The sequence below is a fragment of the Athene noctua genome, chromosome 8 (assembly GCF_965140245.1).
Source record: "Athene noctua chromosome 8, bAthNoc1.hap1.1, whole genome shotgun sequence".
Taxonomy (NCBI): domain Eukaryota; kingdom Metazoa; phylum Chordata; class Aves; order Strigiformes; family Strigidae; genus Athene; species Athene noctua.
In genome coordinates, this window is record NC_134044.1 from 28,437,940 (window position 1) to 28,464,638 (window position 26,699).

The 26,699-nt window shown below is 43.5% G+C and overlaps 2 protein-coding genes across 5 annotated transcripts in view; one reads left to right on the plus strand and one right to left on the minus strand.

Annotated features, from left to right (window-relative positions):
- The first annotated feature begins 363 nt into the window (after nucleotides 1-363).
- Nucleotides 364-26,699, plus strand: part of VEPH1 (ventricular zone expressed PH domain containing 1) — an 87,556-nt gene continuing 61,220 nt past the window's right edge. Inside the window, exons 1-5 of one of the 4 annotated variants that reach the window (XM_074912064.1) lie at nucleotides 364-473; nucleotides 3,011-3,081; nucleotides 8,944-9,235; nucleotides 11,192-11,407; nucleotides 15,791-15,965. In XM_074912064.1, coding sequence (XP_074768165.1) covers nucleotides 9,098-9,235; nucleotides 11,192-11,407; nucleotides 15,791-15,965 — 529 coding nt within the window. In that variant the 5' untranslated portion in view covers nucleotides 364-473; nucleotides 3,011-3,081; nucleotides 8,944-9,097. Of the gene's footprint in view, nucleotides 474-905; nucleotides 963-3,010; nucleotides 3,082-5,924; nucleotides 6,027-8,584; nucleotides 8,680-8,943; nucleotides 9,236-11,191; nucleotides 11,408-15,790; nucleotides 15,966-26,699 lie in introns of those variants that run through there. The other 3 variants (XM_074912065.1, XM_074912063.1, XM_074912066.1) reach the window with 3 other exon arrangements.
- Nucleotides 19,533-24,952, minus strand: PTX3 (pentraxin 3). The gene is made up of 3 exons (XM_074911999.1): nucleotides 24,620-24,952; nucleotides 23,682-24,215; nucleotides 19,533-20,967 (listed from the first exon to the last, which is right to left on the minus strand). Exons 1-3 carry the CDS (start codon nucleotides 24,765-24,767, stop codon nucleotides 20,354-20,356), a joined length of 1,296 nt encoding a protein of 431 aa, XP_074768100.1. The 5' UTR covers nucleotides 24,768-24,952; the 3' UTR covers nucleotides 19,533-20,353.

Below are 26,699 nucleotides of genomic sequence, written 5' to 3' on the forward strand. Positions count from 1 at the left end.
TGGGTCCAGCCTTCTCACCAACTTCTGAGAAGAGGCCCCAAAAGTAATATTAACTTCTGTAATTTCCTCGTTACTCTTAAGCAAGTTATTAATTAACTGAATGTAACCACTGGCTGTTGATAAATCCTTTTAACTAATTCAAATTCCGTATCAAGCTTGGAGCATTTTCACTCAAGCTGCTGCTGAAGTTAAGCTTTGTGAAGAATTAGTTCTGATCTGGTTTTGAGTGCCGGAGTTGGGGAAAATGGAGAGAAGATATTTGTTTGCTTGATTCTACATGACAACTCCAGGGTAACTGAATAGACTGTACGGTTGGTTTGACAAGGCTGTGCACCCAGCCAGCAGCCTCGCATACCAGAGACAGGGGGATGGAAGGGGGACTGACAACTGTAATGGATTTTATCAGAATTTCTCTAAAGAGCAACATTTTCCCTTCAATTATTAATGTTTTTCAGAAGTTTCTCTTCTGAGAGGTATGAATAACTAACTTAAATATGCGTTCATGTAACATTTTCAATAGCGAAGAAATGACTGCATGGAAAGAAGTTGAGTAGCAGATCCAAATATTAAATAATGCAAGAGGCTTTTGAGAGTGTAGGAAACGTGGTCTTTAATGGTGTGACTGTTACTGGGGTTTTTGTGAATGCAGGAGCTGTGGTTATTATGTGTAAATGCGTTACAGTGATTGTGACAAACTTTGTAAGTTAGCCTGAAGTGCCACAGAAAGACAAAGCAGAGGCTGTGTGCTGCGGAGTGGGCAGTGCCTGAGTTACTCTGGCAGTGCTCTGGCCTCACCCTGGGGCTCGGAGGGGTTTCGCTGTCCTCCCCGTGCGCAGCAGGCACTTTGTGCCCGGTGCCGTGGCATTATTGCCTTGCGTTAGGGGATCTTTGAAAATGCAGGCTGGGGAAGCTGTTGGCCTGATTAAAACCTGTGCTGAAGAGAAACTGGAGGGCATTGCCAGGTACCTGGGAGGAACCTGAGGGAGGTCACTGATTGTTTGGTTGAAATTGAGCCTTTCGGAGGCTTTGAGGGGCTGTGACTTTGAATTTATTTATTGTTCTAGTCCAATTTGCACTTCCAGAGTGGCACCTCAGAGACCCTAACCTGTAGCCTCTCATGCTCTGTTCCATTTAGCCTTTCACTCTCTCTAGACAGCAATACTTATTTATACATTTCGTAAAATTTTACATCAACTTTTTTCTGTAACGTCACAACAGTCTTGAAAACTTGTCACAGATATGAAAGCTCATTAAACAACACCTGAAAACGACCATCTTATGACAGCATCACCATGACAAGGAGGGTGTTGTTATTTGTTGTATGAAGCAATTTATTCCATATTAGCAGTGTGTTGTTCGTTTTAGCATAATATTTTAACATCATGAAGATACGTAGAAATGGAATTCTTACAAATCTGTCTTAGTGATGTTAAAAAATGTTAAGTCTTATGAAGTGTTATATATGGCATTGGTGTGTTCTGAAACAGCAGTCAAATATAAACCTTTGGGCTTTCTTACATACTGAAAATTGTAGAAAACTGTCTCAACAGGACTTAGGTTATTGTGTGTGTGTGTGTATATATAAAAATTTGGTCAAGTTATAAACTGTTTACAAAAGTAGCACTTAAGTTTATAAGTACATTCTTACACTCTGGATCAGTTGGGTTCAACATGGATTGTGCAGCCAAAATTGCCTCAGAGATCTGTGAAATCTGGTTCCCTTAAGTAGCATCTGACCTATAAAACCTACTGATTAAGCCAGTTTATCACAGGGGAGAATATTAACATGCTGGTTTATACATCTAGGAAGAACACTGAACTTACTTCAAACTGAGGATAGCTGTATAGTCCCGCAACTCTGGTAGAAGAGATGGATCTTAAAAGAGACTGTACAATTCCTCTGTTTATTTTGCAGTTGCCTCCAATGAGACTCCTGCTGCCTTGTGTATAAGAACTGGATGTTGAGAGCAAGTCAGTTCACAGCTCCCAGGACTGCAGCAAGGTGTTTCATTAGCAAAAAATACCCATTTTTTTAACCCTAGCCTAATTAGTAGACTTCATAATTTATTGTTTCATCATCTGGCCCAGCTCAGCATCCATGGGATTTCTAGACGACATGAAGTGTGGAAACCTGTCATGACAGAAAAAAAAAAAAACCAGAGAGGCTTGTAGGAAACAATGGTTGTCTTGTGGGAAGAGTTTAAATATATGCAGCTGATCCCATGGGAACTGCTGTAGTCTATTCACCCTGTGTGAAAATGATGCTCTTTCAATATAATCTTTAATCCTTTTCTTTCACTGAAAAATGTGAGAACTTTATTTAAAAGTTTTGAAAGAGTGCTCTATTTTAGTGAGTAAATGCTTTTCAAACATAAAATAAAATTGAATTATTAGTGTAATGCAGAGGGGAAAAGTTCTCTGAAATATCTTGCAATATTCTGTCCAGAAATCGCATATGTGGATGTTCTTGGGAAAGTTTCAGGCTGAAAATAACCAGGAAATGTATCCAGACTTTCTTTTTTTCCTGGATGGGTGCATGTGGGGAAGGAAGTATCCAGCAGTCTTGGAGATATTACAAATGTCTGTGACTGTTTGAGGCATACTTTTTCTAATTCCACAAACCAGATCTTTCCTGTAAGATGAGGGATAAGGTTTTTAAGAGAAGGGAATCCTACTGTTTGCACAGAATAAAAGTTTGCTTTTAAGATGATTCCAATCTTTCTCCTACTGATGGAAAAGTAAAACAAAACTAAATATGCACTTGTTGAAAACATTTGTCCCCACCCCCAGAGAGAATGGAAATAGAAACCTCGCTTTGTTGAATGTGTGAATAACATCACAAACTCCCCCAGGGTTTAGTAGAGCTGCTGTCCTGTTTGGTTTTTATGGGATCATGTCCTAAATATGAAACCCTGTTTGGTGAAATACACAGTTGTATTTTATAGTCTGCACACAGAGTGCTGAAAAGGCAAAGAGTTACTAATACTATTTTGCTTTTGCTTTCCTATAGCATCTTTCATCCAAGGCATCCAAAGCACTTCATACAATCCAGTGTATTAAGCATGGCAACATGTCTGCGAGGTAAGGAAATTGATTATTTTTTTTTTTCTTTTCCTTTTTATAGATAGTCAAAAGCGTTGGGCTGTGATTTGCCCAAGATGGCCATTGTAAAGCAAGACCTCTGGCCTTTAACACAGTCCCTCCGTTTAAGGAGAATTAGATCACCTCCCTCTCCTGTGTAATTTACTTGACACTTAAACCTAAGTTACTATTTTGACCGGGTGCTCAGTTTCCACCTTTTAGATTTCTTTCTTTAATACTTCAGAAGATGAGCATTACCTTTTGTTTATCAAAGAGCCTTGGCTGCCGTGGTAGCTTGGTCCTTCAGCACACAACAAGAAGCACCAGCTGGACGTGCTCCCGCTGGGAGCTGTGCCGTGGCATTTGAGGAGAGCTGTGTGTGGTGCCCACGGGTGTCACAGAGGAGAGTGGGATTTGGGAAGTGCTGAATGGATCTCGGATTCACTTGGGAGCCCTGGCAGTGTGCTGGGTTTGGCGTATCCTCTGTCCTCAGCGTGGCTCCAGCAAGGGGATGGTTTGTACTGGGGGCCTGTTGTCTCTTGATGTGTTCAACTGCGACTGGGCGGGGGCTTTGGGAGCCTGCAGGGCCCCTCCCCGGTGCTGGCGGGTTATGGATGTTGCCGCAGGGGTGAGTTGGCTCAGGGTTTGGCACTGTGCATGCTTCACCTCCTGAAATGCAGCGTTAACCTAAGTTCATGTACAGATTGGCTCAACACTGTAGTAAGGTTTTAATTGCCTCTTGCTTTGCAGGGAGCAAACTAGCAGATGCTATAAGGTTCACTTAACATGAACTCTAGGTGGCCTGTGTCTCCTAAAATTGCTTCAGTATAGTGAGGGTTTTCTCAACTTCTGTTATTTAGCATGGAACTAGATTAACAATATTATTGCACAGGTCTGTGAAGGTTGCACTTGTGTTTTCAGTGGGATAGCGCCATCTGGTAAAATCAAGCAACCGTACTTACATTTCAAGTCTTTTGACAGTTAAGGAAACTATTCTAATTTCTTGTAGAATTTCTGTCACTGTAAATTTTTATCCTCTCCCCTTCCTCTTTGATTTAACCGATTTTTTTTTAATTTTTTTTTTTTGTCCTTCTAATGTCATTCTGCAGAATCCAAGTTCCTGATAAAACTGTAAGACTCAGTCTTTTAGCTCAAAGTTCAATTGGCTTTTGGATGCCCCTAGGTCCAACTGCCCTTTTACATAGAATTTTTATTGTTAATCTTCTATTATTGGGGGAATTATTTTGCAAACAGACCAATTCAATTGCTTCAAGCTCTGAAACCTGTCAGGCTAGCTTTTATTCTGATTGCTTCTGATAAGGAGCTTTGGTAAGAATGCTGTGCCTCCAGCAAGTTAAGAGACTCACCTTGGAGGGGAACAGCTTCAAGGTCCCAGGGAACGTAGGGCTCTTTTCAGCTCGTCATGAAAAGGGAAACTAGGTGTTGAAAAATCAGAATCAAAACTTTGAATTAGATGTGGTACTCCACCATGAACCGGTGGAAATGGTCTGTGTTACAAGCTGAGGCCTTTTTTCCCTGCATAATGATGAGTTGAAGCTCGTTACAAGAGCTGGAGTCCCCGCTTTGTTTCGCACCTTTTGACCGTGAGAAGGTGTGAATCCCTGCTGCCAGCCCCCCAGACACTGTGCTGCTGGGGAGCCATGTGGGATGGACAAACTTTGGCAAGACCCTTTGCCTATTTTCCCTTGCTCCTCTACATGGGACACAAATATAGGTGGGATCTGTCCCAGATGCAGATCTGACAGGTACGGTAATCTCTGTCCTATCCCAATGAGAAGACACTGATAGGTGATGTAAAGTCAAGGCGATGAGACATCTCAGGGATCATACTCTGAAGCAATTTTTTTGTCCAACCTGATCCTTTTAAAAAAAAATAATTAAAACCCATGATATTTTAGAAGACGTATGTTATGTCTTTAATTTTCCTCAGTGCCAGCTACCTATTAGTAGGATCAGTACAGCCTTGTAGTGAGCAAGGAGATATTTCAGGGACAATTCTCTCCCTTAAAGACCTATGCAAGGGAAAGTATTTTCAGCACGGTTACATAATGCAATGATTAAGAAGATTTGCTATAATTCCATTTCGGAGAGCTTCTATAAGTAAATGTTTTTCTGCCTTGTCCTTCGTGTTGTCTGTAAAACTTACAGAAAAGGTGTCTGCTCACCAGGTAGAGAATGGGGCCTTTCTGAGAAACTCTTCTGCAGAAGCACGGCAAGTAGAATATCATTTGTGAAAGGCCGAGAAGGGGCTGCAGTGTTTCAGTGCAGCTGATCAAAGGGAGGGTTCAAATGGATCTTCATTCCTAGAGCATTTTGCTACGTTATGTGTGCAGATTGTCTTGTGCTACTTACGAGAGTAATGTTAAAAGCCAAAGCGAACTTCAGACCCTCTTTTGTATTCATGTAAAGGGTTCCAGAATGATAGCATTTATTCCTCTGGACAGAAAATCTCTTCTGTAGCAAGTTTGTTCACTTGTTCTTTTTCTTTCAAACAGTGTGAGCTTACTGAGGTTCTTTTTACCTCCTTCCCAGGGAAGGATAGCTTTCCACTAACACAGAGAGTTCTGTTTTCTCTATTAAAAACAACTGCCCTCAAGTGGAGTAGGCTTTGTATTTTGTCCTAGGAACAGAGCGTTTCATTCAGAGATAAGGCTTCTCTGCATTTAGGTTCCTTTAGTCACCTGACGAGCCGCTGGTAACTTTTAGGCTGCTTTAGTCTGCATTCCTGAAATGCCTTACTCCTGGCACTGCAATTAACAGCTTCAGGTTCACTGCCTGCCACCCGCTCCCGGCTTTCCGTGCCCTCGGATGCTGCCCGGGGTAGCAGGAGAGAGCAAAGCGGGTGGTCAGGCTTTGTCTCCAAGGTCACAAGCTTTGCACACCTGTAACCATCATTGAGGATGTCGTGTTGGAGTCATGACCAGGTAAAAAGAAAAAAAAAAAAATCAGTTTGAGTTTTTACTCTTATTTTTGAATTTGAGAAATTATGAGTATGATGGGCCCAGTCTCTGTACTTCCACCATCCCCTGCTGATCCGTGCTGTAGCAATTGTCAGGAGGATCTAGCCTGCTGTGCTTCAGGGTTTGCAGTCTTATTTGCTCTTTTCTGCTTCTGTCCTGTTGCAAATAATCAAACTATAAATCCTGTGTAATGATATTGAATAGATTTGGGAAAACGAAAAAACCCTTTCAAACGGGCTTATGGCAGATCAAGTGCAAGGTCCTGTTTGTGCTATTCAAATAGAGGTTGTTTCATTAAGTGACTTCCAGAAGGTTCTCAGCATTGGTTTTTCCCCTTATTCGATTGTTATTTTTCAGGAAAAAAAATAAGAGTAACAGGGATTGAGGATACTCTGCATCTCAAATAAAAATTATAAGCTGTCTAGTTTGACAGTGCAGTACTTTGTTTATCAGCTCAAGAGAAGAACCTAGAGGAACTGGCTGTGAATCTGCACAGGCACATCTGGAAGATGTTTTTGGTAGAGCTCTTCCTAGCCTTGAAAATCAGTAAATATTCTGTGTTAGATAAATAAGTGGACACAGAGGGAAAGCTTTAGTTTTGTGAGGTAATATTTGTGGTCTGTTACATGTTCTCATGTCAAGCTGCACCTGGGTTAGGTGCACATCTGCAGAGGTTGCTGCTGGCCACCACGGGCTCTGGTGGGCAGGAGCTCTCTGCCTGCCCTGCTTGGCACATGCCATCAGGGTGGCCGTGGCCATAGGCTGCTATAGCAGGTCCATCTAATGTGAGTCTGCGTGGAAAATGTGGTGATGACAGAGTCCTTGATTTGACGCTTTTACCCACCCTCTTCATCGCTCTGTCCAGCTTACAAATAGCCTATTTTTCATAACATTCCCTTTTCTCCTCTATTTCACTTCAGCTAATATATATCAAATCTCAGACACTTCTCTTTCCTCTGTGTAAAGCTACAGGGAAATTTTACTCTTTGGACACACAGACTAGGTCATTTAAGTGATGTGCACAAACAAAGGCAGAGTGATCCAGTTCTAGCAACTGCTTTTCCAGTGCATAACAACTGAAGTTAACACAGACTCTCGAATTAATGAGTATCATATTTAGCGTAGGCCTACCTTAATGTCATAAGTTTGTCAGCTACATAGTCAGGTATCTGTATACATATAATATATGTGTGTGTATATGTTCTTTACATTTTGGTATATTCAGTTCAGTTACTGTTTTGTGAATCAAAATGCCTCTCCAACAGCTGACTTTGTGGTTTCTCTGATGCTGTGTTAACCTCCACGTGCCTCATCACTGAGAAAATATTGATGGTGTAGATGATGTTGGTGTTGAAGGAGTGAGAATGATCACTTGTGTCCTAAAAGATGGCCAACACAGATGCAGTTAAAGCTAAAGGGAGCTTGAGGTGACCATCAGCTTGGCTGGGGGGAGGTTGTTGAGCTGTGCAGCAGCTTCCCGGGGCACAGAGTCATTCTTATTTGTCACCACTCCTTTCACATGCAGCTCAGCTTCCTGAGGGCCATGGCACTATGTGTCTTTGTGTCCCCTTTGGCTAGCAGAAGCTCAGTGTGGCTGCCGTGAGTGCTGGTACACGTCCTCTGTGTGGTTCATCCCTTTCTCAGTAGGGTCTCCAACAGCAGGTTCTTCCACCATCCCACTTCCCTCGCAGCTCTGCCTGAAGTTTCTTGCTGTGTTTCTTTGTCATTGGGAGTGTTGTTGGTGGGAAAGGTTGGAAGAAGGGCAGTACAACGGGGAGCTGAGGGAGGAGGGACCACCCTTGTCCTGTTCCTACTGCTAGGGCCATCATGGAGAGCCTTAGAAGACTCGAGGACAGACATTTTCTGCCTGCATGGATTTGTACCTGCCTTGGCAAAGTCCAAGGAGGGTGTCTAAGCCCCATGGGATGTTCAGGGCTTGGAGGACCCTGTGCTGCTGGTCCCTTTCTCATGTGCACTGAGGTTGGCCATGGAGACCCTCGCCTCAAAGTGTATGAGTAGAGGGGACCCATCAGCACAAGGCAAGTCACAGATTCATCTAGGGTAGAAAAGCCCTTGGAGCTCCTCCATTAACCTCACACTGACCGTTCTCGACTCCACCAGATCCTCAGCTCCATGTCAACCCATAAGTCCGGGCAGTCTTGGAGTAACAAATGGCACTTCTGAAATGTGGAGAAAACCAAACTTCTCCTATAATTAAGGCAAATGTCTCCTCTGCAAATGCTTAACACACCAGTTTTGAGGCTCAAGTGTAGGACCGTCCTCTTTGACGAGCGTGTGCATGGTGCCCGGCCCCACTTGGCTCAGGTCCTGCTAAATTCCGCAGCCAAGAAGTGCATAGTTTCAGCTCAGCCAAGTGTTTGTTTTCACATGACTTGAAAAGACTGCAGGGATCATTTTGGCAACAAAACTGGCTGTTTTTCTAAACAAAAATCATTATCTTCTCAATCTTGCTAATAGTGTATTTCTGGAATCAAGACACAACAACCCAGAAAACAAACAAAGGGGCTTCACCCGCCTCCTCTAGCTCCGCTCTCTATTGCCCACAGGAAGGCGGTTTGTAGCCCTCAGCGGTTAGTCCAGTCACCATCCTGCTGGGGTGATATGCATTGAAATTTAAAAAAAAGGGGGGGGGGGGTTATTTATTAAAAATTATGCAATTTTTAGCTAATTTTAAGCTATTTGGCGTTTGAGGGCAAAAGGTCCTTTGACATGCAGTTTGTGGTGAGGGCTTAAGGGTGTCCCTGGATCAGGGGATCCTGTTTGCTGCTTGTATACACTAAAAAAATCTTTGCTATGCTGGAATATGACAGTCAACGCATTTGCTAATTTCCCCCTTTTAAAAATTTTATTTCCCTTTTAGGTTGGCGCCAAGAAAACCTTGAAATATGCCCCAGATTTATGCATCATATTAAATTGACCACTAGTCCACGGGGTTGTCTGCATTCTATCCTCATCTGAGCTGTTCCCACACATGGTGCGTGCCGAGGTCTGGCTGAGCGGCAGCGAGCGCAGCCATGCATCAGCTGTTTGGGCTGGTTTTGGCACAAAAGGACCTTTCACGTGCAGGGGATCTTTTCTCCTTAGAGGATGCTGAAATCGAAGGAAGCCTTTCAGAAGCTCTTGAACAAATAAAAATAATTAGTTCATCTGCGGTAAGTGAAACGTTGTCCTTAATCGTTTTTCATGAGTTTAAATGTATTCATAAATGAAATCTTAGGGACTTACTTTAAGTTTCTAAAAAACCCAGGAATGCTGAGCAAAGTGTAAGATTTTAAAAAGTGGTAACCAAATCCAGTTCCCACAGGCTGGATTTCTTTTAAAGATATTTCAAGTTCATATTTATCGTAATTTTCATTAGTTATTTAAGGCATATTAAAGATTAGCAGGAGGTTGCAGGTATGTATAGTTGTGTTCGGTTTGCAGCAGAAAGTGTTCTGAATGATGGTAGGCTCATGGATTTTGGTAAATTCTTTGAAAGTGCTGTCCAAGAAACCCAAACCCCTTCATCCTTCCTGCTTCCAGTCTGCTGAAGGGATTGGCAAAGCTTTTCTGAGCCTTAGGATGTTCAGTTACAACACATACATGTTCTCACAAGTGCCCTTTTGTGGCACTTCATATAGCATGTGATTTTAGAATTCAGTTTTGGCAGCGTGCAGACTTTCAGAGCATTGATCATGGTGTTGCTGGTTGCAACCAGAATGGAGTCCTCCATCAGGACAGCCTCTTCCCCTGGCTCTTTGGTCATTTCTTGGACAGCAATTACACCTGCACAGTCTTACAGAATATTAATCAAGTTATTTTGGCCATTGCCTCTGCTGTTTGTGACATACTTCAGCTTGCCTAACTGCAGGTTATCAGGGATTTTCCACAAATTCTCCCTAATAAAGTTTTTGAGAGAAATTCCCCACAAAACGTTTTTACCCCCACACCACTTGTATGAAGCAGCTGCAGCATCCTGCAGAGCCCATCCACTCCCGCTGAGTGGCCATTCCTGCCAGAGGGCTTTGGAGCTCGGGGCCTGTCCCAGCAGCAGCCCTGGACACAGGATTGTCCCCAGATGTGAGGAGTTTCCCAGCAGCACGGACAGGCCCGCTCTGCTCTCCGTGTCCACCCGCAGCCAGTGGCCGTGACTCTCCCCAGGGCTTCACTCTCATGCCGTCCCTGCCAGCAGCTGTTGAGTTGTTCACCTCTTTAGCAATAGGTAACCTTATATAACAGAACGAGGGTGTGTTCTTTTTTTTTTTTTTAATAAGTGCATAGATTTTTCTGTCACACCAAGCAAAGCTTGTAGAGGGCTAGCAGTGAGTAAAGGCAGCGAATTGCACTGAGACAGACCCAAACGTCATGGCCTCTGCCTGTGATACACTGTCACACCCCCGAGCTGACTGGAGCCTCTGCAAACTAGTGCTGAACTTGGCTCCAGCCCTTTAAAAATGACCGTGCTTTGTCTGGCAAAACCAATGACTTGATTAATACTTCAGCCTGTCTTTTATCTTCATTAATTTTAGGGTGGAACAGCATAGGGGACTGAGGGACGGTGACTGTGTCTTCTGCAGCTTTTCGCTGCCACTTCACACCCACATGGCATCTGTGTCAGTGATTATGGGGGATTACAGGATTTTGTGATAAAGCCTATTTAATTAACTTTTATTCATGTTGCGTTGATACTAATTGAAACTGTGTTTACATCAGGGACTTGACATGATGTGAAATATTTGGGACACTGCGTTTGGGTATATGTATTGTGGATATAACGATTCCAGTTTCAGTTTTAGGATGGTGATGGGAGAAGAGGCCTGTGTGAGTGGTTCTAAGGTGTGTGGTTGCACTCCCTGGGCAGGGAGGCTGTGCTTCAAGACAGACTACCAAAAAAAAATTTGATAACGTAATCCATACCTTTACAATAATGAGAATTAATACCTAAGACAGTGACTTGTCTATGGGAAGACTAATTTCTGTGTTTTACCACACTAAATGTTCATTGTAAAGGCAGAAATGAGAAAATAGACACTGGACAGTTACAAAGACTATGTGTCTTCAGGCTAATTTTGTGGGGTCCTTGAAAAGGATGGGCGTTCTTTGGCAAATACCTTTTTCGTTTGAACCAGGACTACCAGACCAATGACAACGACCAGGCTGTGGTGGAAATCTGCATCACTCGTATCACTACGGCCATCAGGGAGACGGCGTCCATAGAAAAGCACGGGAAGGCCCTCGTGGCACTCTGGGAGTCATGTCTTGAGCACAACCTCAAGCCTTCTGGAAAAGATGAGGACACACCACATGCAAAAATTGCATCTGATATCATGAGCTGCATCTTGCAGGTAAGACTGAGCTGAAAGCAAGGGAGTGGAATGCATTTGTTGGCTCTTCAGCTTTGTCTTTTAAAGTGCACTTGTAGTGTGTTTTCTGAGGGTGCATGGGAGTGGCTGCATTTGTTTAGAACTAAAAATACAACCCCAAATGTTAATGTAGACTGTTACACGTATATGGCATCCACTGCAGTGAATCAAAAGTTTCGGCAGCTTCCTTATTTTTAGAAGTGTCTTGATTGTTTAGTGCCAGATTTCATTAATTCTCCGTTAATTCTCAGTGTTTGCATTTCAGCTAAGTATTAAAGTGGGAGATGTAGGACTGTCTGTGACTACAGAAAAAATTCACTTGTAAGCACTTAATATCAGGGAAGAGGTTATTTGTTCTAATTGTTCTGGAAGACAGCAAAATGCCAAAGAGATTTTAATGACATGAAATTTAGGTCATTAGATATGCTGTCAGTAAGGAGGATCTCCCTTAACATTTTTATTGTAAAAGCTGAGTCTTGGTACAACACAGAAAACTGACCTCTGAACTAAAATCCAATTGCTACTGCTCTAAATAGAGGACTAGAAAGAAGTTATGCTCTGGCCAGGAGTGCTGGAATAATTTCTTAGAATGCTTTGCTAAATATTAAGAGGTAGCAACAACAAGATCAAAGGTATTTAGGTCCCCAAAACATTTGCTAGAAGAACAGCTGAAATTGGGTCCTATTTGAACTTAGTCTATGAACTATTGCTCCCTGTGAATGCAAGACTAAAAAGAAGACATCTGAGGATATGGCAGCCTTTTGGGGATAGGAATGGGCTATTCCAAGGCTTTTTAAGTAAGCTGAGGGTGGAAAGCCACTTAAAGTGAGAGGGTAAGGGGGAATTTGGTATTAAATCAGGGTGAGTTTGAGGGGTTTGTTTGGGTTAGCTTGTTTGTGGCTTTCTTACTTTTTTAGCTGGGACTGCAGGCAGTGCCATTCCTTGTTGGAATATATTACACTGGAGCGACCCGCAGAGAAACTGATGTGCACAATTATCTAACTGGAAGCAGAAACCAGGGTTTTTTCCAGTGTTTCAGCTGTGGGTACAATTCATGGGGACCAGCTCCATGTCAGATGGAGGAACAGTTGCTACGAAGTGCTTTTCTATACAGACTACTCTGTGTGCAGTACATCTGCTGTTTCATTGTTGCTTTCTTTACCTCTGCCTCTTAAATCAGGTGTGGGGTTTGGGTTTTTTTTTTTTTGTTCCTTCATTATAAAAATTCAAATGACAGCAGCACAAGTATGTCACTGTCTCATGAAAGGTACTGCTTGGCCCCTTGTAGGTTATATTGTTCCATAAACTTATTGAGGTTCCTCTCTGAGTTTGGCTGAAAGTGTTTAAAGTCCAAAAAAAACCCAGTTTCAGGAGAAAATAACATCAATGCTGAATTTACTTCAATGAAACTTTACTTTACAATCCTTTAGTGTGTTTACTCCTAGTCTGTCACTCTGAAGATGCACAAAAAAGTGTATTATAGCGAAATACTAAAAGAAGGAAAAAAAAAAAATCCTCCTTTTCTGAAGCCCAGGTTCATATTGATTTTGGTTTGGGAAGCTAGTTTCTTCTAGCCAGACATTTAGTCAAGACTGTGGATGAGGCTTAGCAAGATTTCTTCTGCCCTGCACTGGTCCCCCCGTGCCGTGATCCGTGGGCTGGACCCCAGCGCGGGGCGCAGTGACGCGTCCTGGGAAGGCCCGTGGCGTATCGGGGGTGGTGTCCCCTCCGCCTTTCTCTGCGCAGGACCACGCTTTCTGGTGGGCAGCGTGTTCCTGGAGGTGCTGCCTCATCTCTGTCTGTCCAGTGTCCCTGGAGGTAAAACAGTAACTGGATTTGGATACCAGTAGCAGCACAGCTTAAACTTTCCAGATGAGAGACTGTACGTTGTAAAATCATATTTTGTCTTTGCAGTACTAGAAATCATATTTTATGAGAACACTAAAATATGCAATGGCTTGTCTAAGCTTTCAGTTTGTGCTGTTGTCAACTGTGTGCATAAATCAAGTGAGCTCATATCCAAATGTTTTGGGGATTGTGCTGTGTTGCAGATGATTTCAAGAACGGAGCTCATTGAAATGCAATGAGAAAGTTATAACAGTACATTTACCGCTCCCTGAAACAGAGCTATTATCAGCGAGTTCCTTTGCATAAAAAAAGAAGGCATAAAATGAGTTTTTATACAATACGTGAGGCATAGTTGAAGTAGTAATGAATATCTGACAGCTGGGTTGAATCTCACAGCGTGTTTCTGTTGATATTAGCAGCAGGGAGGTCCCCTAGGTTTGCAAACATCACTATATCATATTATTGAAATCTGGTTTTCATTGTCACCTTCTCGTTTTCATAAGTGTGCATTCATGCCCTGATGTTTACAATGTAACAAATGAAACCTTTCTCTTTCTATCTGAATTCAAACCTTTTCTTGACTATTTCATCTTTCTTACAGGAAAAAAAAAAAAAATGTTCTTCGGAATTTTCTTAGGTCTTTTAACTCATAGTCAGAGGGCCAAACCTTATCTTCCCATTCTTTCTGCATGGAGTCCTAGAGTATAACTTGGAGGCAGAATTTGGCTCCTACTCAGTAGTGCCTCTCAGCCAAATATAATGAGGCATTATGGAGATTTAAACATGCTGCTGCATAAAGCTCTATTCACTTTAAGAGCTTTTCTCATTAAATAAGACGCGATTTTTGGCCATACAGCAGTTGCCACGATAAGCTGTCTTGACAGCCAGGAGTTGCTGCGGGTGCTTCTTCCTTAGGGGCTGGCAGAAGGGGACTGTCCTGGAGCGGCTGCAGCACTCCACTGCTTGGCAGGTCTCTGTTGCAAGAAAAAAAAATCCTCATAGCCACTTAAACTTGGCTCTTTTGTGTGCGTTGAGTAGCACAACGCAGCCTTAATTAGGGTTGGTCCTGCTCTCCGTTACTGCTGGTGAAGGCAGAGCTGGCCCGGGAGGCAACGTAGCAGGGTATATGGAATAACAGATTTGTTTTTTCTTGGGGCTAAATTTATTTTTTCAACGCTGCTCCAGAATGAGCATGTGTTAACTCTGGACTGCCTGCCTTAGCAGTGCTTTGTTGTTTTCTGAAACATCTGGGTTTCAGTGGTTGCCTGTGATTTCAGGTGCTAATTAAATATAATCTCATTGCAGGATTATTTTTAAAAACAATGTCTGGTTTCAAAGAGATGCTTAAAACTGGGTGAAGAGGAGAGAAAAGCACTGATTAAGGAGGCTCCAAAGAGGATGTAGGTCCCTCAGTTACACATAAACATATCCTACTAGTTTCAAGGGCAGTTACATATGGGAACTTAATGGGCAATAGATGTGTATTGTTTGTGCACACAATTTCTGTACAGAAATATTTGCAGAAAACCTTTTCTGACCTTAGTGTCAAAGTCTAAGTGGATGTGCAGATACCCCTGAGGTTGCTGCAGCTCAGTGCCATTTTGAAAACAGGAGTTAGTGGTTCTGAAAAAGTTTTCTTAACCCAAAACTTCCCGTGTTCAGAGAAGTTGGCTGGAGTTTAGAAAAGGAAAACTTAATTATTACAGGGCAATTGATGATCAGTACTAAAGCTATGGCCCTGCAAGCACTTCTCCCAGTATGCTGACTTATATGTACCAGTTTGCCTTTGATTTAGTCCCAGTGGCTTAGCATGAAATCCTGTTCTGGGAAGCAAGGAGTCCTTTCTTCATGTGGTTTTTGCCAGCACCAAGATAGGCCGAATCTCAGTGTAATTTAGGTGAGAGAAGCTCTGACTTGTGCTGGGGAAAGATTTATCCAGGCTTGAAATTGCTTCCCTGGGCCTTGACTATGCCTGCACACCTGGCTGCCCTGCCTGGGGCTGGGCCTTGGCGTGGGGCAGGTCACCGTGACGCCGGAGCAGAAGGCAGCAACAACTCCCTTACTGCAGGGAGCAACATCTACCAGTCAACCAAGCAATGTTTCCCAGCGCCAAGGTGCTTCCTACACTTTAGGATGAAAATTACCTACTCTGTGTGGAGGATGGATACAGCTTCTGCTGTCAGAGAGCACCAAACACAAAACGTCTTGTTAAAAATGTGACAGCAGTTAACATTTAACTAGTGCACTTCGTATCATGTTTTTTTCCTCCTCTTGCAGAAGACAAAAATAGGTGTGTTATTGGCATCTCCTGGTGCAGCGGTTTTAAATTTCCTTACTTGCTCTTTCTTTGAAGTCTGCCTTCAGTGGTGTTACCAAAACATAACCTTTTCTGATGTTTTTTCTTTTTTCCCCCTGTTGTTTTGATTTTTGTTTTTTCTGCTCTGATCAGCATGAGGCTTATTTTAATCATCTTTTTTTCGGCTGCTTATTTTTCAATGCTCGTTTGTGTTTTTACAGAATTACAATCGACCTCCAGTAATGGCCTTAGCTGTTCCAGTGGCAGTGAAGTTTCTTCAGAGAGGCAATAAGGAGCTGTGCAGAAATATGTCAAGTTATCTCTCCTTGGCTGCAATTGCTAAAGCAGATCTGCTGGCTGATCACACAGACACCATTGTCAGAAGTGTCCTCCAAGGTATGAATGCACTGAGAGTTTTGGATGTCGTCCTGCAGCGTGCCCACCATTAGATTACTGAGGCTGTATGAGGCATAAAACCAAACAAGTTATACGTAAAAACGCATGTGAGGCGTGGACGTAGAAAGCAGACATATGGACGTATCTATAAATGTGTGATAAAACATGGCAGACACAATCTAACACCAGACTATATCAAGAATAGGTGATTTACTGAGCCCTGTTGACTATGGAAGTGTCATTATAGATCGGGTGACCCTCAGGGCAGGAAATACATCTGTACTTGTTAGTGTACCCTACTAATGGACTTCAAATGGGAAGCCCTGATATGAGACACTAGTTACTGGGCTCTTATCCTTTCTATTAGTGTCTTTGGCAATACTCCAAAATATAAATGGGGATGAAATGAATCCCATTCTGTGGCAAAATAGTAAGATGTAAACTATAAAAGCTTTGTAGTGGTTCTTTAATTTTGCTTACATTATTAGCTTTACATGGAATATTGTTGCTAACCTCTGTACACTTTCCTTTTGTGGTTTAAAAAGCCAAAATATTCATACCTCTACGCAAGGAAGTCCAATTTATTGAAGTAGTAAAGTTCACACTATTTATTTTACTGTAGTGCCACTGCAGTAGTAAAATCAGTTTGTTTTTTCTTTGAGCATGGGTAAGCAATAAGTAATAACTGCTGTCTAATTATTCCAAGGACATTGTTATGAAGATGTTAAGCTCTCAAATTAAGTGTGTGCGTTCTGTATTTACTTAAAAATATAAATGGAGTCTATTATGGAGGGATAGCTAAGCTAGAAAGTAATTTGGTCCTTAAGACGTCATGATAGTTTGCATATTTCTGCCCACTTTGTTTAAGGATGAATATGTGATAAACATAATAAATATGTAGGAGCTGTGTGATAATACTAATTGAGTAGAGTCCAAGAACAGAATATTGCTAACAGCTTACAAAGCCAGATGGATAATTCTTTTAAGGCTTGTGACATTAGTATTAATATGTTAATATTGTGCATTACCACTTGTAACTCGGTGTTATTAATAGAAAGAAATAGAGCAAAACAGGTTTTATGGTATAGCCTTAAGTTTGGGAAAAGTGATACCTACAGCTGAAGGTTTCATCATGCCTGCGCCTGCTCGGTTTTGTGTATTTATGTTATTCTACCAGCAGATGTTGCTGTGGACATCAGGTTTGGAAATTCCAGACTGGAAGAGGGCACTCTGAATAGGCAAAGTGCTTTGTTTTGCATAGTGAGTTAAATGCACTGTATGTAATTTATATTTGGGGTGTGAAAAGGTTGGTTTGCTGCAGGCTAAGAACCGCACTTAGAGACTGTTTGCTGGAGGGAGAAGGGAAGCAGGAGGATAAGCTGCTCGGGGTGAATTTACCAAGCAGCGTGGAGACAAAGGGCCTTGTTTGGGTGCTGCACAGACAGGGCTCAGCCTAATGGCACCAGGGAGACTGATAGTAGACTTTGGCCCGTTGATTGGGAGTGTTTGAGAGCTAACTGGATTTTTTTGATGACTTGGGGCAACTGTTTGGCTGCATAATCAGTTTCTTATCTTACTAGCTACAAAAAAGCTCTTTAGAAAGAGTGTTTAACTACTCTGTTCCAGTTTGTGTGAACTCAGCTTCTAAACATGCAAACGTCTCACTGTGCCCGCGATGCTGACAGGCCCTGTGCTGACACCTTCCAGCAGCATAAGGGCTCAGGCACATTTATTCCTGTTTCCAGGGCACAGCAGCAAAACTACCCTGCAGTCGTTGCTGCAACCTGAGCATCCCAGAGCTGCTCAGGCAAGGGATGTGGATGTTGCTTTCAGCAGAGGCTTGTTTGAGAGCGGAACTGGGCTCAGCAACGTACTCCAGTTCCTTGCGCTTGCGCCTTCGGTTTTATGTTTGCGGTGCAACAGCAGGGTTGTGTTGGCTTTTCCATATGTGGAGCCCAAACTCCCCCAAAAGACTATTTACTTAGTGTTTTTCAAACAGGCAAAGTAACTGTTGACAAAGAAAAACATAGTTAAGGTAGGAGGGAAAGAGAAGCTGATGGAGGTGACTTGTGGTGCTGGACAGGAGGGGACTAGACTGTAGGAAAGCTTTGCTGGTCCACAGTCGTGATAAAAGAAGGAGCAAAGCAGTTGGAAAGCGGAGAGTTTTCCAGCTGAGTCAGTGAGAATGAAAGGACTGGCTTAGCATTTGGTCATCTGCCAAACCAGAACAGAGATAGGAAGAGGCTACTTCCAAGACAAAACATTTCAGGTATGAGGTACAGTAAGAAAAGTAGCTGGCAAGGACTTCTGGTAATCTTTTTAAGGATTTTGCTTTTCCTACTGCGTCTCATGGACATTTGTTTTCATTTAATGGAGGGCACTCTATGGTAAGAGGATTTGAGAGCGGTTTTGCCCTTGCACAATGGTGGGACCTCAAGTGTTTTTTGTAACTGAAGATCTGTTTCCTGGCTGACAGCAGACAAATGGAGGTAATCTTTCATTGTTCTGTAATTAAGGTTATTTGCAGATATTATTTAGTAAGGGATTTTTGTCATGCTTACTACTAAACATTTAAAATTTAGCTATGTTTTATTACAGAGTAATAGGAGAAATTCCAGCAATCAGAGCAGGTTTTTTTTTTTACCTTAAACAGCATTGCCAAAACTCTGGAGCAGGTCATATAACTCTAGTTATGAAGCAGAACCCCCTTGAATGACATAATAAAGTGGAAATTACCTTGTCATAGCTTTTTCTTACTACTTTTGTGTTGTGGAAGGATCTGGTAGCTGTGTCATATTCAGGAATAAGCATAGCAGCAACGTGGCAAGAAACTTTTCAAAGTGTGTTCTTAAGACATCTGTAGAGAACGAGAAAGACAAACGTGAATAGAGCAGAAGAGGGTGGGCTGCTTCCAGTGGATATAAGAATTGCTTTGAATAAGACATTCTCCTTGATAACTTGTTCAGAGGCTTCAACAGGTAGTGAATAATTGTTCTTGTCGTAAATGATTACATATCCAGCGAGTAACTATTCATCATTGTCTACTCCTGCTCATTTTTCTACACGCAAATTGCCACCAGTGTCTTGGCTCTCTGCATCTGCTTCTTATGCACTGCAGCCAGCCCTATGTTTTTACTGGAATTTGGATAAGTTTGTGAATGTGAGAGAACAAAGCTGCTGCCACTGCATATTCATCAATTCTGCCTTGTACAAACCCCCTGTTGTCATCAAACTAGTTGGTTACTTTGGATATCTAAACTAGCTATCAAAACTGCCTATGTCCTTCTCAGAGGGCCGGCATTATGGGGTACTAATTGATTTTTATTTGGGGATATCTCAAGACCAACCCTTCCCTCAGCCTCCGAGGGCTGTGCTAGCACAGCCTCGGGCCGAGGCACATGTGTCAGTATGTCAGAGAATCTCTTCTGTACAAGTGACCGTGTCCGTGTGGGACAACACTTAAAATGGCAGATCCTTGTACGTGGCAGCATTCACAAGGGAGACTGTGGTCATGACAGGCCTTGAAAGTTGGCTGATGCTTGGATTTTGGTCCTCAGAGGGTTTCTCCATCTGTATGAGATGTTGATATTCCTGTTCTCTTTCTATCAGCCCCTAAACCTGCATGGTTCAAAACATGGAAAAATTCCCAACTGGTATTTACTTTCAGAGTTTCTATTCATGAGAAGTGTGGAAAGTTTTAGTTTAGTAAAGTATCTTTATTTACAGAACAACTTTACAAAAATAATTTCAATAAAATTATTACAAAGTCAATTTACAATATAATACAGCTGTGTTTTCTCCAAATGTAACATCAGATTATGATGGGGGATATTACTTTTATATGTTAGGTCAATCTGTGGCATAAATAATGCTTTAAACGAGGAGCTAGTTTTGTTATAGTCTACAAATTACTAACAGCGATTAATAAACAACACATTTCTTGGTTTATGTGGCTCCTCTGTACAATTCCCATCAGCACTACAGAAGCTGATGGCTGGAGGAGCCTGGCAGATGTGCAGCCTTGTGTCCGCTCTGCAGAGACGGCTCAGCCGGGGCACCATCCACCTCCGAAAAGTCCACGGTGGCACACGCTTTCATACATCAGAAGGCACTGTGCTAGGGAGACAGCAGTCCTCTGACCTCGGGAACAGCTTTTCCAATATCACACCTTGATAAATTTGGGTTGGGGTTTTTTTTCTGTGTTTTGCCAAAACAGCAGGCAGGGATCAAATCCCATCTCCACAATACCTAATTTTGTAAACTTTCAATACTAATCTTCCTTGGGAATTCGAGACACGTGGGCTCCTACAGCTCTGTTTGCTTGTACGTATTGGTGTTCAGCTCTTCATGAAATATGTTCTCTGCTTCAGAAACTGCTTTGCCAGAATTTAAGAAACGTACTGGGCTCCTCCGTACGGCAAAACTTCTGTGACTCCCCACCCGATGATGTTGCCCCTGATACTGCACGCGCCTTCCCCGCTCTGCGCTGCTATCTCTTTGGCACTGAGCACTCTGTCCCACATGTTAAAGCCAGTTAATTTTCCAGAGAAGGCTAAAGCTTCATCAAATCCCCCTCCAATGCAGCAGCCGTTCTTTTCTTGACCGATCTGCAAAATCCCTCCGTCGGGCACGGTGTGAGCATCGGCAACGTCCACGGCGGTGGCTGCGAGCTCTCCCTTCACCCACAGGGACGCGGAGCCGTTCTCCGAGCTCCAGGCACCGCAGACATGGATCCACTTCCCAGGAACAACTACGTTTTTGACAGCTAACTTGTGCTGGTCACCACCAACAACAAGCACTGCAGACTCCCGGCTGAGATAAAGCTGGATTTCGTATGGGTTTAACTTGGTTCCGTAAGAGAAGACAATAGTTTTGTCCAAAGCCTCAGTCACCTTGATCCAGATACAAGCGGTAAAGGAGTGAAGGGTCATTCCAGCAGTTGGATGAACGCTCCCAAATATCTTTTTCGAACGCATGGGGAATAGAATTGCTGTTTCACACCCTGAAAAAGTTAGAAAGATGGTTAGGTAAATAAAATCTAGTTTATTTGTACATGCACAGTCAGGATCCCTGACATATGCTCCCTTCTGGGCTTCTCAAAGGAGTCCCCTCTCTTTCATTTAAGCCTTGTTTCAGCCTCTGTGTTCTTTTTCAGCATGGAGTGATGTAAGCAGCAACGTTACAGTGCAAGGATGGGCTCAGTGATGTGTGAAAGGGCAGGTTTAGATGCTGCATCATCCCCGGGTTAGCAGCGTGAGGCTGCGGCACCGGTTACTCGGTGTCCTGTGGTTGTCCCCTGGACAAATGGGCAGCGGAGAAGGGGACAGGGGCTACTGAAAAGCAGGTGCAGGGGGTGTTGGCAAAAGCATGCTGAAATGTGTTTATTATAAAGGCTCCCTCTTCCAATCCTACCTTTGGGGCTGTTGGTCAGAAACTTCCACGTGCACTGGTTAAGCAGGGGGAACGTAGAAAACGACAGATATTTTTAAAACAGGTTATCTCTCATCTCTATTTAATCAGTATGTTGGTAATAGAAATTAGATTAGTTAAAACCACTAACAGAAATTGGTGAAACTTGGAAAAGTAACTGGTGATCACTAAAGCCAAGCCATTTCTGGTATTCTGTGTTCTGTTCCCTAGTTGTATAACTTAATATTCTAGGTGACACTGGGGGAAAAGCAGCCCCTTCCTACAGTTAAGCTGGTTTGCTTCCTGTTTAAACAAGGTAGAGGATCTAAAATGCCTAAAATACGTGTGGAAATTTCTGCTCTAGTGAATGAAGGACTCTTTGTGTCCTCCAGGATGGTGCTGCTGTGTTATTTCGACTGCTTCCTTTCAGCTTTGAGCACATCTACATTTCTTCACTGGCCCTTTTGAGGAGGGGCAGGGTCAGCGAGCAACCGTTGGGGATACTCCTTAAAATGCTACTTAGGAACACTGTTGTGAAAAAGCCTTCAATTAGCGAGCTTTCAGGCTTTATTATCAAGGCCTAAACAAAATTAAAACCAGCACTGAAGAACAAAAAGTGTGATTAGAAAATCCCTCAAGAGTATGGCTGGCAGTAATTCAAGATGTGAGAAATTAAAGTCAGTTGCTAAAAACTCCCTTGAAAAAAAATTTTGGAGAGAGACTCTGCAAGTACTTAAAATGTATCGTTTAAATTGAAAAATAAGAACATTTTATATAAAACCATGTAGGAGCCAGTGGAAATAATCTGGATTTCCACTGGTGAGACTGAGATCCTTAATGCTGATCAAGATTTTTACTCTCACCTAGTGCAGCGTAACTGCCTGCAAGGCTGGCTGCGTTACAGGAGAGAGATAAAGAATGAGATCATGCTTTCTGGAAGGCAAGGCTCTGTGTCTGGGGAAAAAAGGAACATGCTGTAAGATCTGCTCCCAGTACACAAAAGTTAAAGTGTGATGATAAAGGAGTAAAAGCAATTTACTTACAAAGCTGAATCCATGCCCTACATGGAAGGATGGATGAGATTGTGAAACACTTTGATGTAAACTATTGTTATGTTGTGTTTGTGTTGTAACAGGCTTGTGTAAGCTTTGCTTTAGGAGTTACAACAAGCTCTGCTTCTTGCTCACCTGTGTAAGAGCTCACACTGGTGGTGCTGCTACGGGTTGTGGGCAAGGCTGGTGTAACTGCACCCCTGACTTCCTATTCGCACACACCTGCGAGATTCTGCCAGCGTGGATTTCTGTGGGGGTTTTGAGCTGCAGTAACTTAGATATGTGGAAAATACAGTCGTTAAAGACATGTCAACGTTTAGGAGGTGTTAGTGACACTTAGTCACGTTTAGGGATCGCTGTCTGGTAGGCAGTTATATTCTGCGTAGTTACATTGTGCATGTAGCGGTTTTGCCCCCCCACTTTAAATAGGTGGGGTCTGCTCTGCCATACCCACCCTGCTGTAGCTGCTTTTTGATGTCCTATTACAGCGCACAGAAAAACTGACATTTGGGATAGGAGCTCATCTTTCTATGGCCATCTCGCTTGCTGACAAATACAGATGTTTTGGAGGGGAGGGAAAAAAAAACACCGCCGCAGTGTTACTAATTTTTCCATGCTTGGAGAAATAATATTCTGTCCTGACAGTTGCATGCAGTGAACGTGCCCTCCCTGCGGGAAGCGTGTTTAGTTGGCTGACAGCAGCAGCGTGTCCTCGGATCCAGCTCTGCTCTTGGGCAGTGGGAGTTGGGGAGGAGACAACGTTGAGTTTAGGAAGAGGAAGGAGCGGGTACATGCATGGGGAGAACAGCAGAGCTCAGTGACTAGTGTGTAGGAGTTACCAGCTGGGAAGGTAAAAGGTGAGAGAACATAATTTATATGTTTCCTGCTCTCTGGCAACCATTTAGTCTGTGGGAGGTGGGATCCTAGCTGGCTTTGCTCTGCATAAGGACTTTGATTAAACCCTTCTTTGATCTCACGTTTGAAAAACTCAGCGCCTCTATTTCAAGAACAGTGAATGGGTTTCCTCCCTGTACGTACAGAATCATCCAGGTTGAAAAAGACATTGAAGATCGCTTAGTCCAACCATTAACTTAACGCTGACTGTTCAGAGACTGCTCAGAACTGCTGTGCTGTCCCTAAGATTGCTTTGGGGTCATACGCAGAGGAAGGCCCTTAGGAGGGGTGTTTATAGGAGCTCTGTTGGGACAGGCCCACCAAAGATCTCTCTGGAAAAGCGTAGCGCACGTGGACTTACCTGCTGGCAGTAAGTGCTGAGCTGCCCATGTCTGCGATGCCTTCAGTTCAGCTCTGGTTTGCTGTAGCTCTTTCCACAGAGAGTTCAAAATGAGGTTGTCTCCTCTGGTGGGACCGAATTTATCCTGCTGAAAAGCTGTTTCCTGAGCCTCTGCCTCGGACCTCCTCAGCCAAGCGCTCTCCAGCCGGCCGAGCCTGCTGGACACGTTGTGGCTCAGCAGGAGAACGTGCTCGAGAACTTTTCCTTGCTCAGACTCCTGAAGCCTCTTGGCTTCTTCAGCTTGGTCACTGCTCCTCACAAGTGCCTGCTCTACCTGTGACACGATGTGGGAGGTGACTTTCTCGACCGTGGCAGCGAAGGTGCCTGTGAGGCTGGTGGTGAGCTGGCTCAGCTCTGCTTTCAGGGTCTGCAGGTCCACCTTCAGGACCTCATCCATCGCCTGCAGCATCATGTTCTCTTTCATCTGCGAGTTCTCGAGCATGATGAAGAGCTTGTCCCACTCGGTGTGCTCTCGCTGGCAGTCGGACAAAGCAGCTGGAATGGAAGAGACAGATGTTGCTATTCCTTTGTACTTACATTTTTAAACAGGAGTACTTGACAAAATCTGGCTCTGTGCAAGACTTATATGCTCCAGGCTGTCAGTGTTTTTCCCCTCTATATCAAAAAAGAAAAACAGTGTGTGTTATAGCAATTCTGAAACTAAGTGTCATCGGCAGTCTTTTGCAGGAAAACTGAAAAATAAAGAGTATAAAGCAAATCCCAAGGCACACCATCCAATGCTCTAGCAATTGCCATCCATAGTAATCTACTGGTACAAGCACATGCTGCTTCCTCTGGAAAAAAAAAAAAATTTTGTTTGTAATAATAACTGCTACAAGAGCTAGGCAACAAAGAATGCAATTCTGTCCTTAACACAAATTTAGTTTAATTCTACTTACTTTCCTCAGTACCGAGAACTGGACCTTCAATTTCATTATCCAGATTCACATACATGAGATCATAGTCCTCATCTTCTTCCAACACAGAAACAGAAGCCCTGAAAACACAGAACAGCGTAAGGAGAGAAAGTATTTCTTGGGGCCACATTCTCGAGCTGCTTCCTGAAAATAGCTGGGCTGTCTGGAGCTAAAGTCAGAGTCAGACTGCAGCGGCGACGAGAGTGCGAGCGCGATGCGGCGAGCCCCTAATAAACGCTCCGAGCGCCTCGGCTTGAATGAATGAGCAGTGCTGGTGCCAGTGCTGTAATAAGAGCACTTCTGCTGTTGGTTTTGGCTGAGAGGAGGAGGGGGCGTGCAGCTCGCTCAACTCCAGCCTTCCAGGTTTGCACTGGGGGGAGATGAACTGACTCACGGAGGGGAAGAAATGGGGAAAGCTGCTCTTGTGCACTGCCGCTTCCCCTCCGAGAGCGGCGATGCGGGAGCGAGGGCGGGGGCTGCAGTCACTTGGAGTTTGCTGCCTGCGAGCGCTGGCTTTGTCGGTTATTTTGTGTTATTTGTGGACAGGAAAGCGTTCTCTGCAAAACCCATTTTGTAGTTGGTATGTGCCAGGGCTCTGGAGGGGACTGGTAGAAAAATAAACATACCTAGGGTTGGTTTGGATACGTGAGAGTGGTTTAACCTAAATATTGTAGCTTTTTTGGTGGTTATATATAAAAACTTCTATTATATACTAACAGTTTACTGCTTTAAGCAGTAAAGGAGAACTCACAAAGACAGCTTGTTAAGGTTTTGCTTTTCTAGCCCTAATTACCAATAACAACATCATAACTATGTAGATAATACGCTACCACTAATATTTTGTTTCAGGAGCATGTAGATTGGCAGCTGCATGATTAGAGTTGTTTCTGTTAACTTTGAAAAAAAAAAAAAAAGCAAAACAAGGGACTCTTGGATTAGACATTAATCTAGTGCTAAGTATGATTGTTACTGGTGTTAATCTGTTTTAAATTCTGAAATCTTATCGCTTCAATGGGCTGTTATTTCTGAGATGCATTGTTTAGGTGAGATATGGGGTAATATGGTACAAATTAGATATTAGTTATGAAATATTCAGAGAATAACAAAAAAACTCCAACCCATAATTGCATCTAACTTGCAATCTGTGTTCCCTTTCCGTTTGAGTCTCTGCTTTAGCCCTTAGCACTGTACTCGGGGGTGTGTGACAAGGGCCTTGGGCCCCTGTTCTCGCTCGTTCAGCCTCCGCCACCTGGGCTGGGAGTGGGAGATGCAGCCACGCGAGGCAGTTGAGATGAAATCCGTAGCCTCAACCATTTCCCCCCCCCCCGCAGCGCAAACCAAGAGGCACTTCTCAGGTGTTGCCTTTTGACTGAGGAGTGAAGTAAAGCCAGAGGGTCCCCAGCCTGCTCCTGACTCCTCCAGGCTTGCTCCTAGCACCCCAGGGCTGCCTGATGCTCTGGGGGCCTCAGAAAACTCCGAGAGCCCGGTGCTGCTGCACCAGCTGCCTCCCAGTGCCCAGCTTTGCTTGGGCAAACCTGGGCTACCTGGGCATTGGGCTTGCTGGCCATGGCACTCTGCAATTCCTAGGTGCCACGCTGCCTCACTGTTTTGTTCGATGTGTACAGGGGGTTCCTGCCACAGTGGGGCCTACAGCTGCTCTCCTGAAAACGCAAATAATAAGTAATAATGGCGAGGCGATGTGTTAGAAACCTCAAAAGTTTGGTCAAGTAGAGGCAAGAGTTCTCGAGGAGGTGTGTGCCTAACTTTTAAGTCATTCTGGGGAAAAAACTAGATGCGCAGGCTTTTATCTTTGAATACTCAATGTGGAGTGAATGTCAAAACACCACTGTATAGCATCGAGAGCTCCTTCTGTCCATGTTAGTTTGCAGCATGCTACCAGGCTCTTTCTCTTTTTTTCTTTTTTTTTTTTTTTTTTTTATTCCCCAATCTCTCTGCTTCTGGATTGGGCAGAGCAGAGACTGAGCACGAAGTGACCTTTGGTGCTTGTTGTATGTGCAGGGAGCGTGGCCAAAGTGTGTCGAGGGCATGGTCCTGGTTGGGG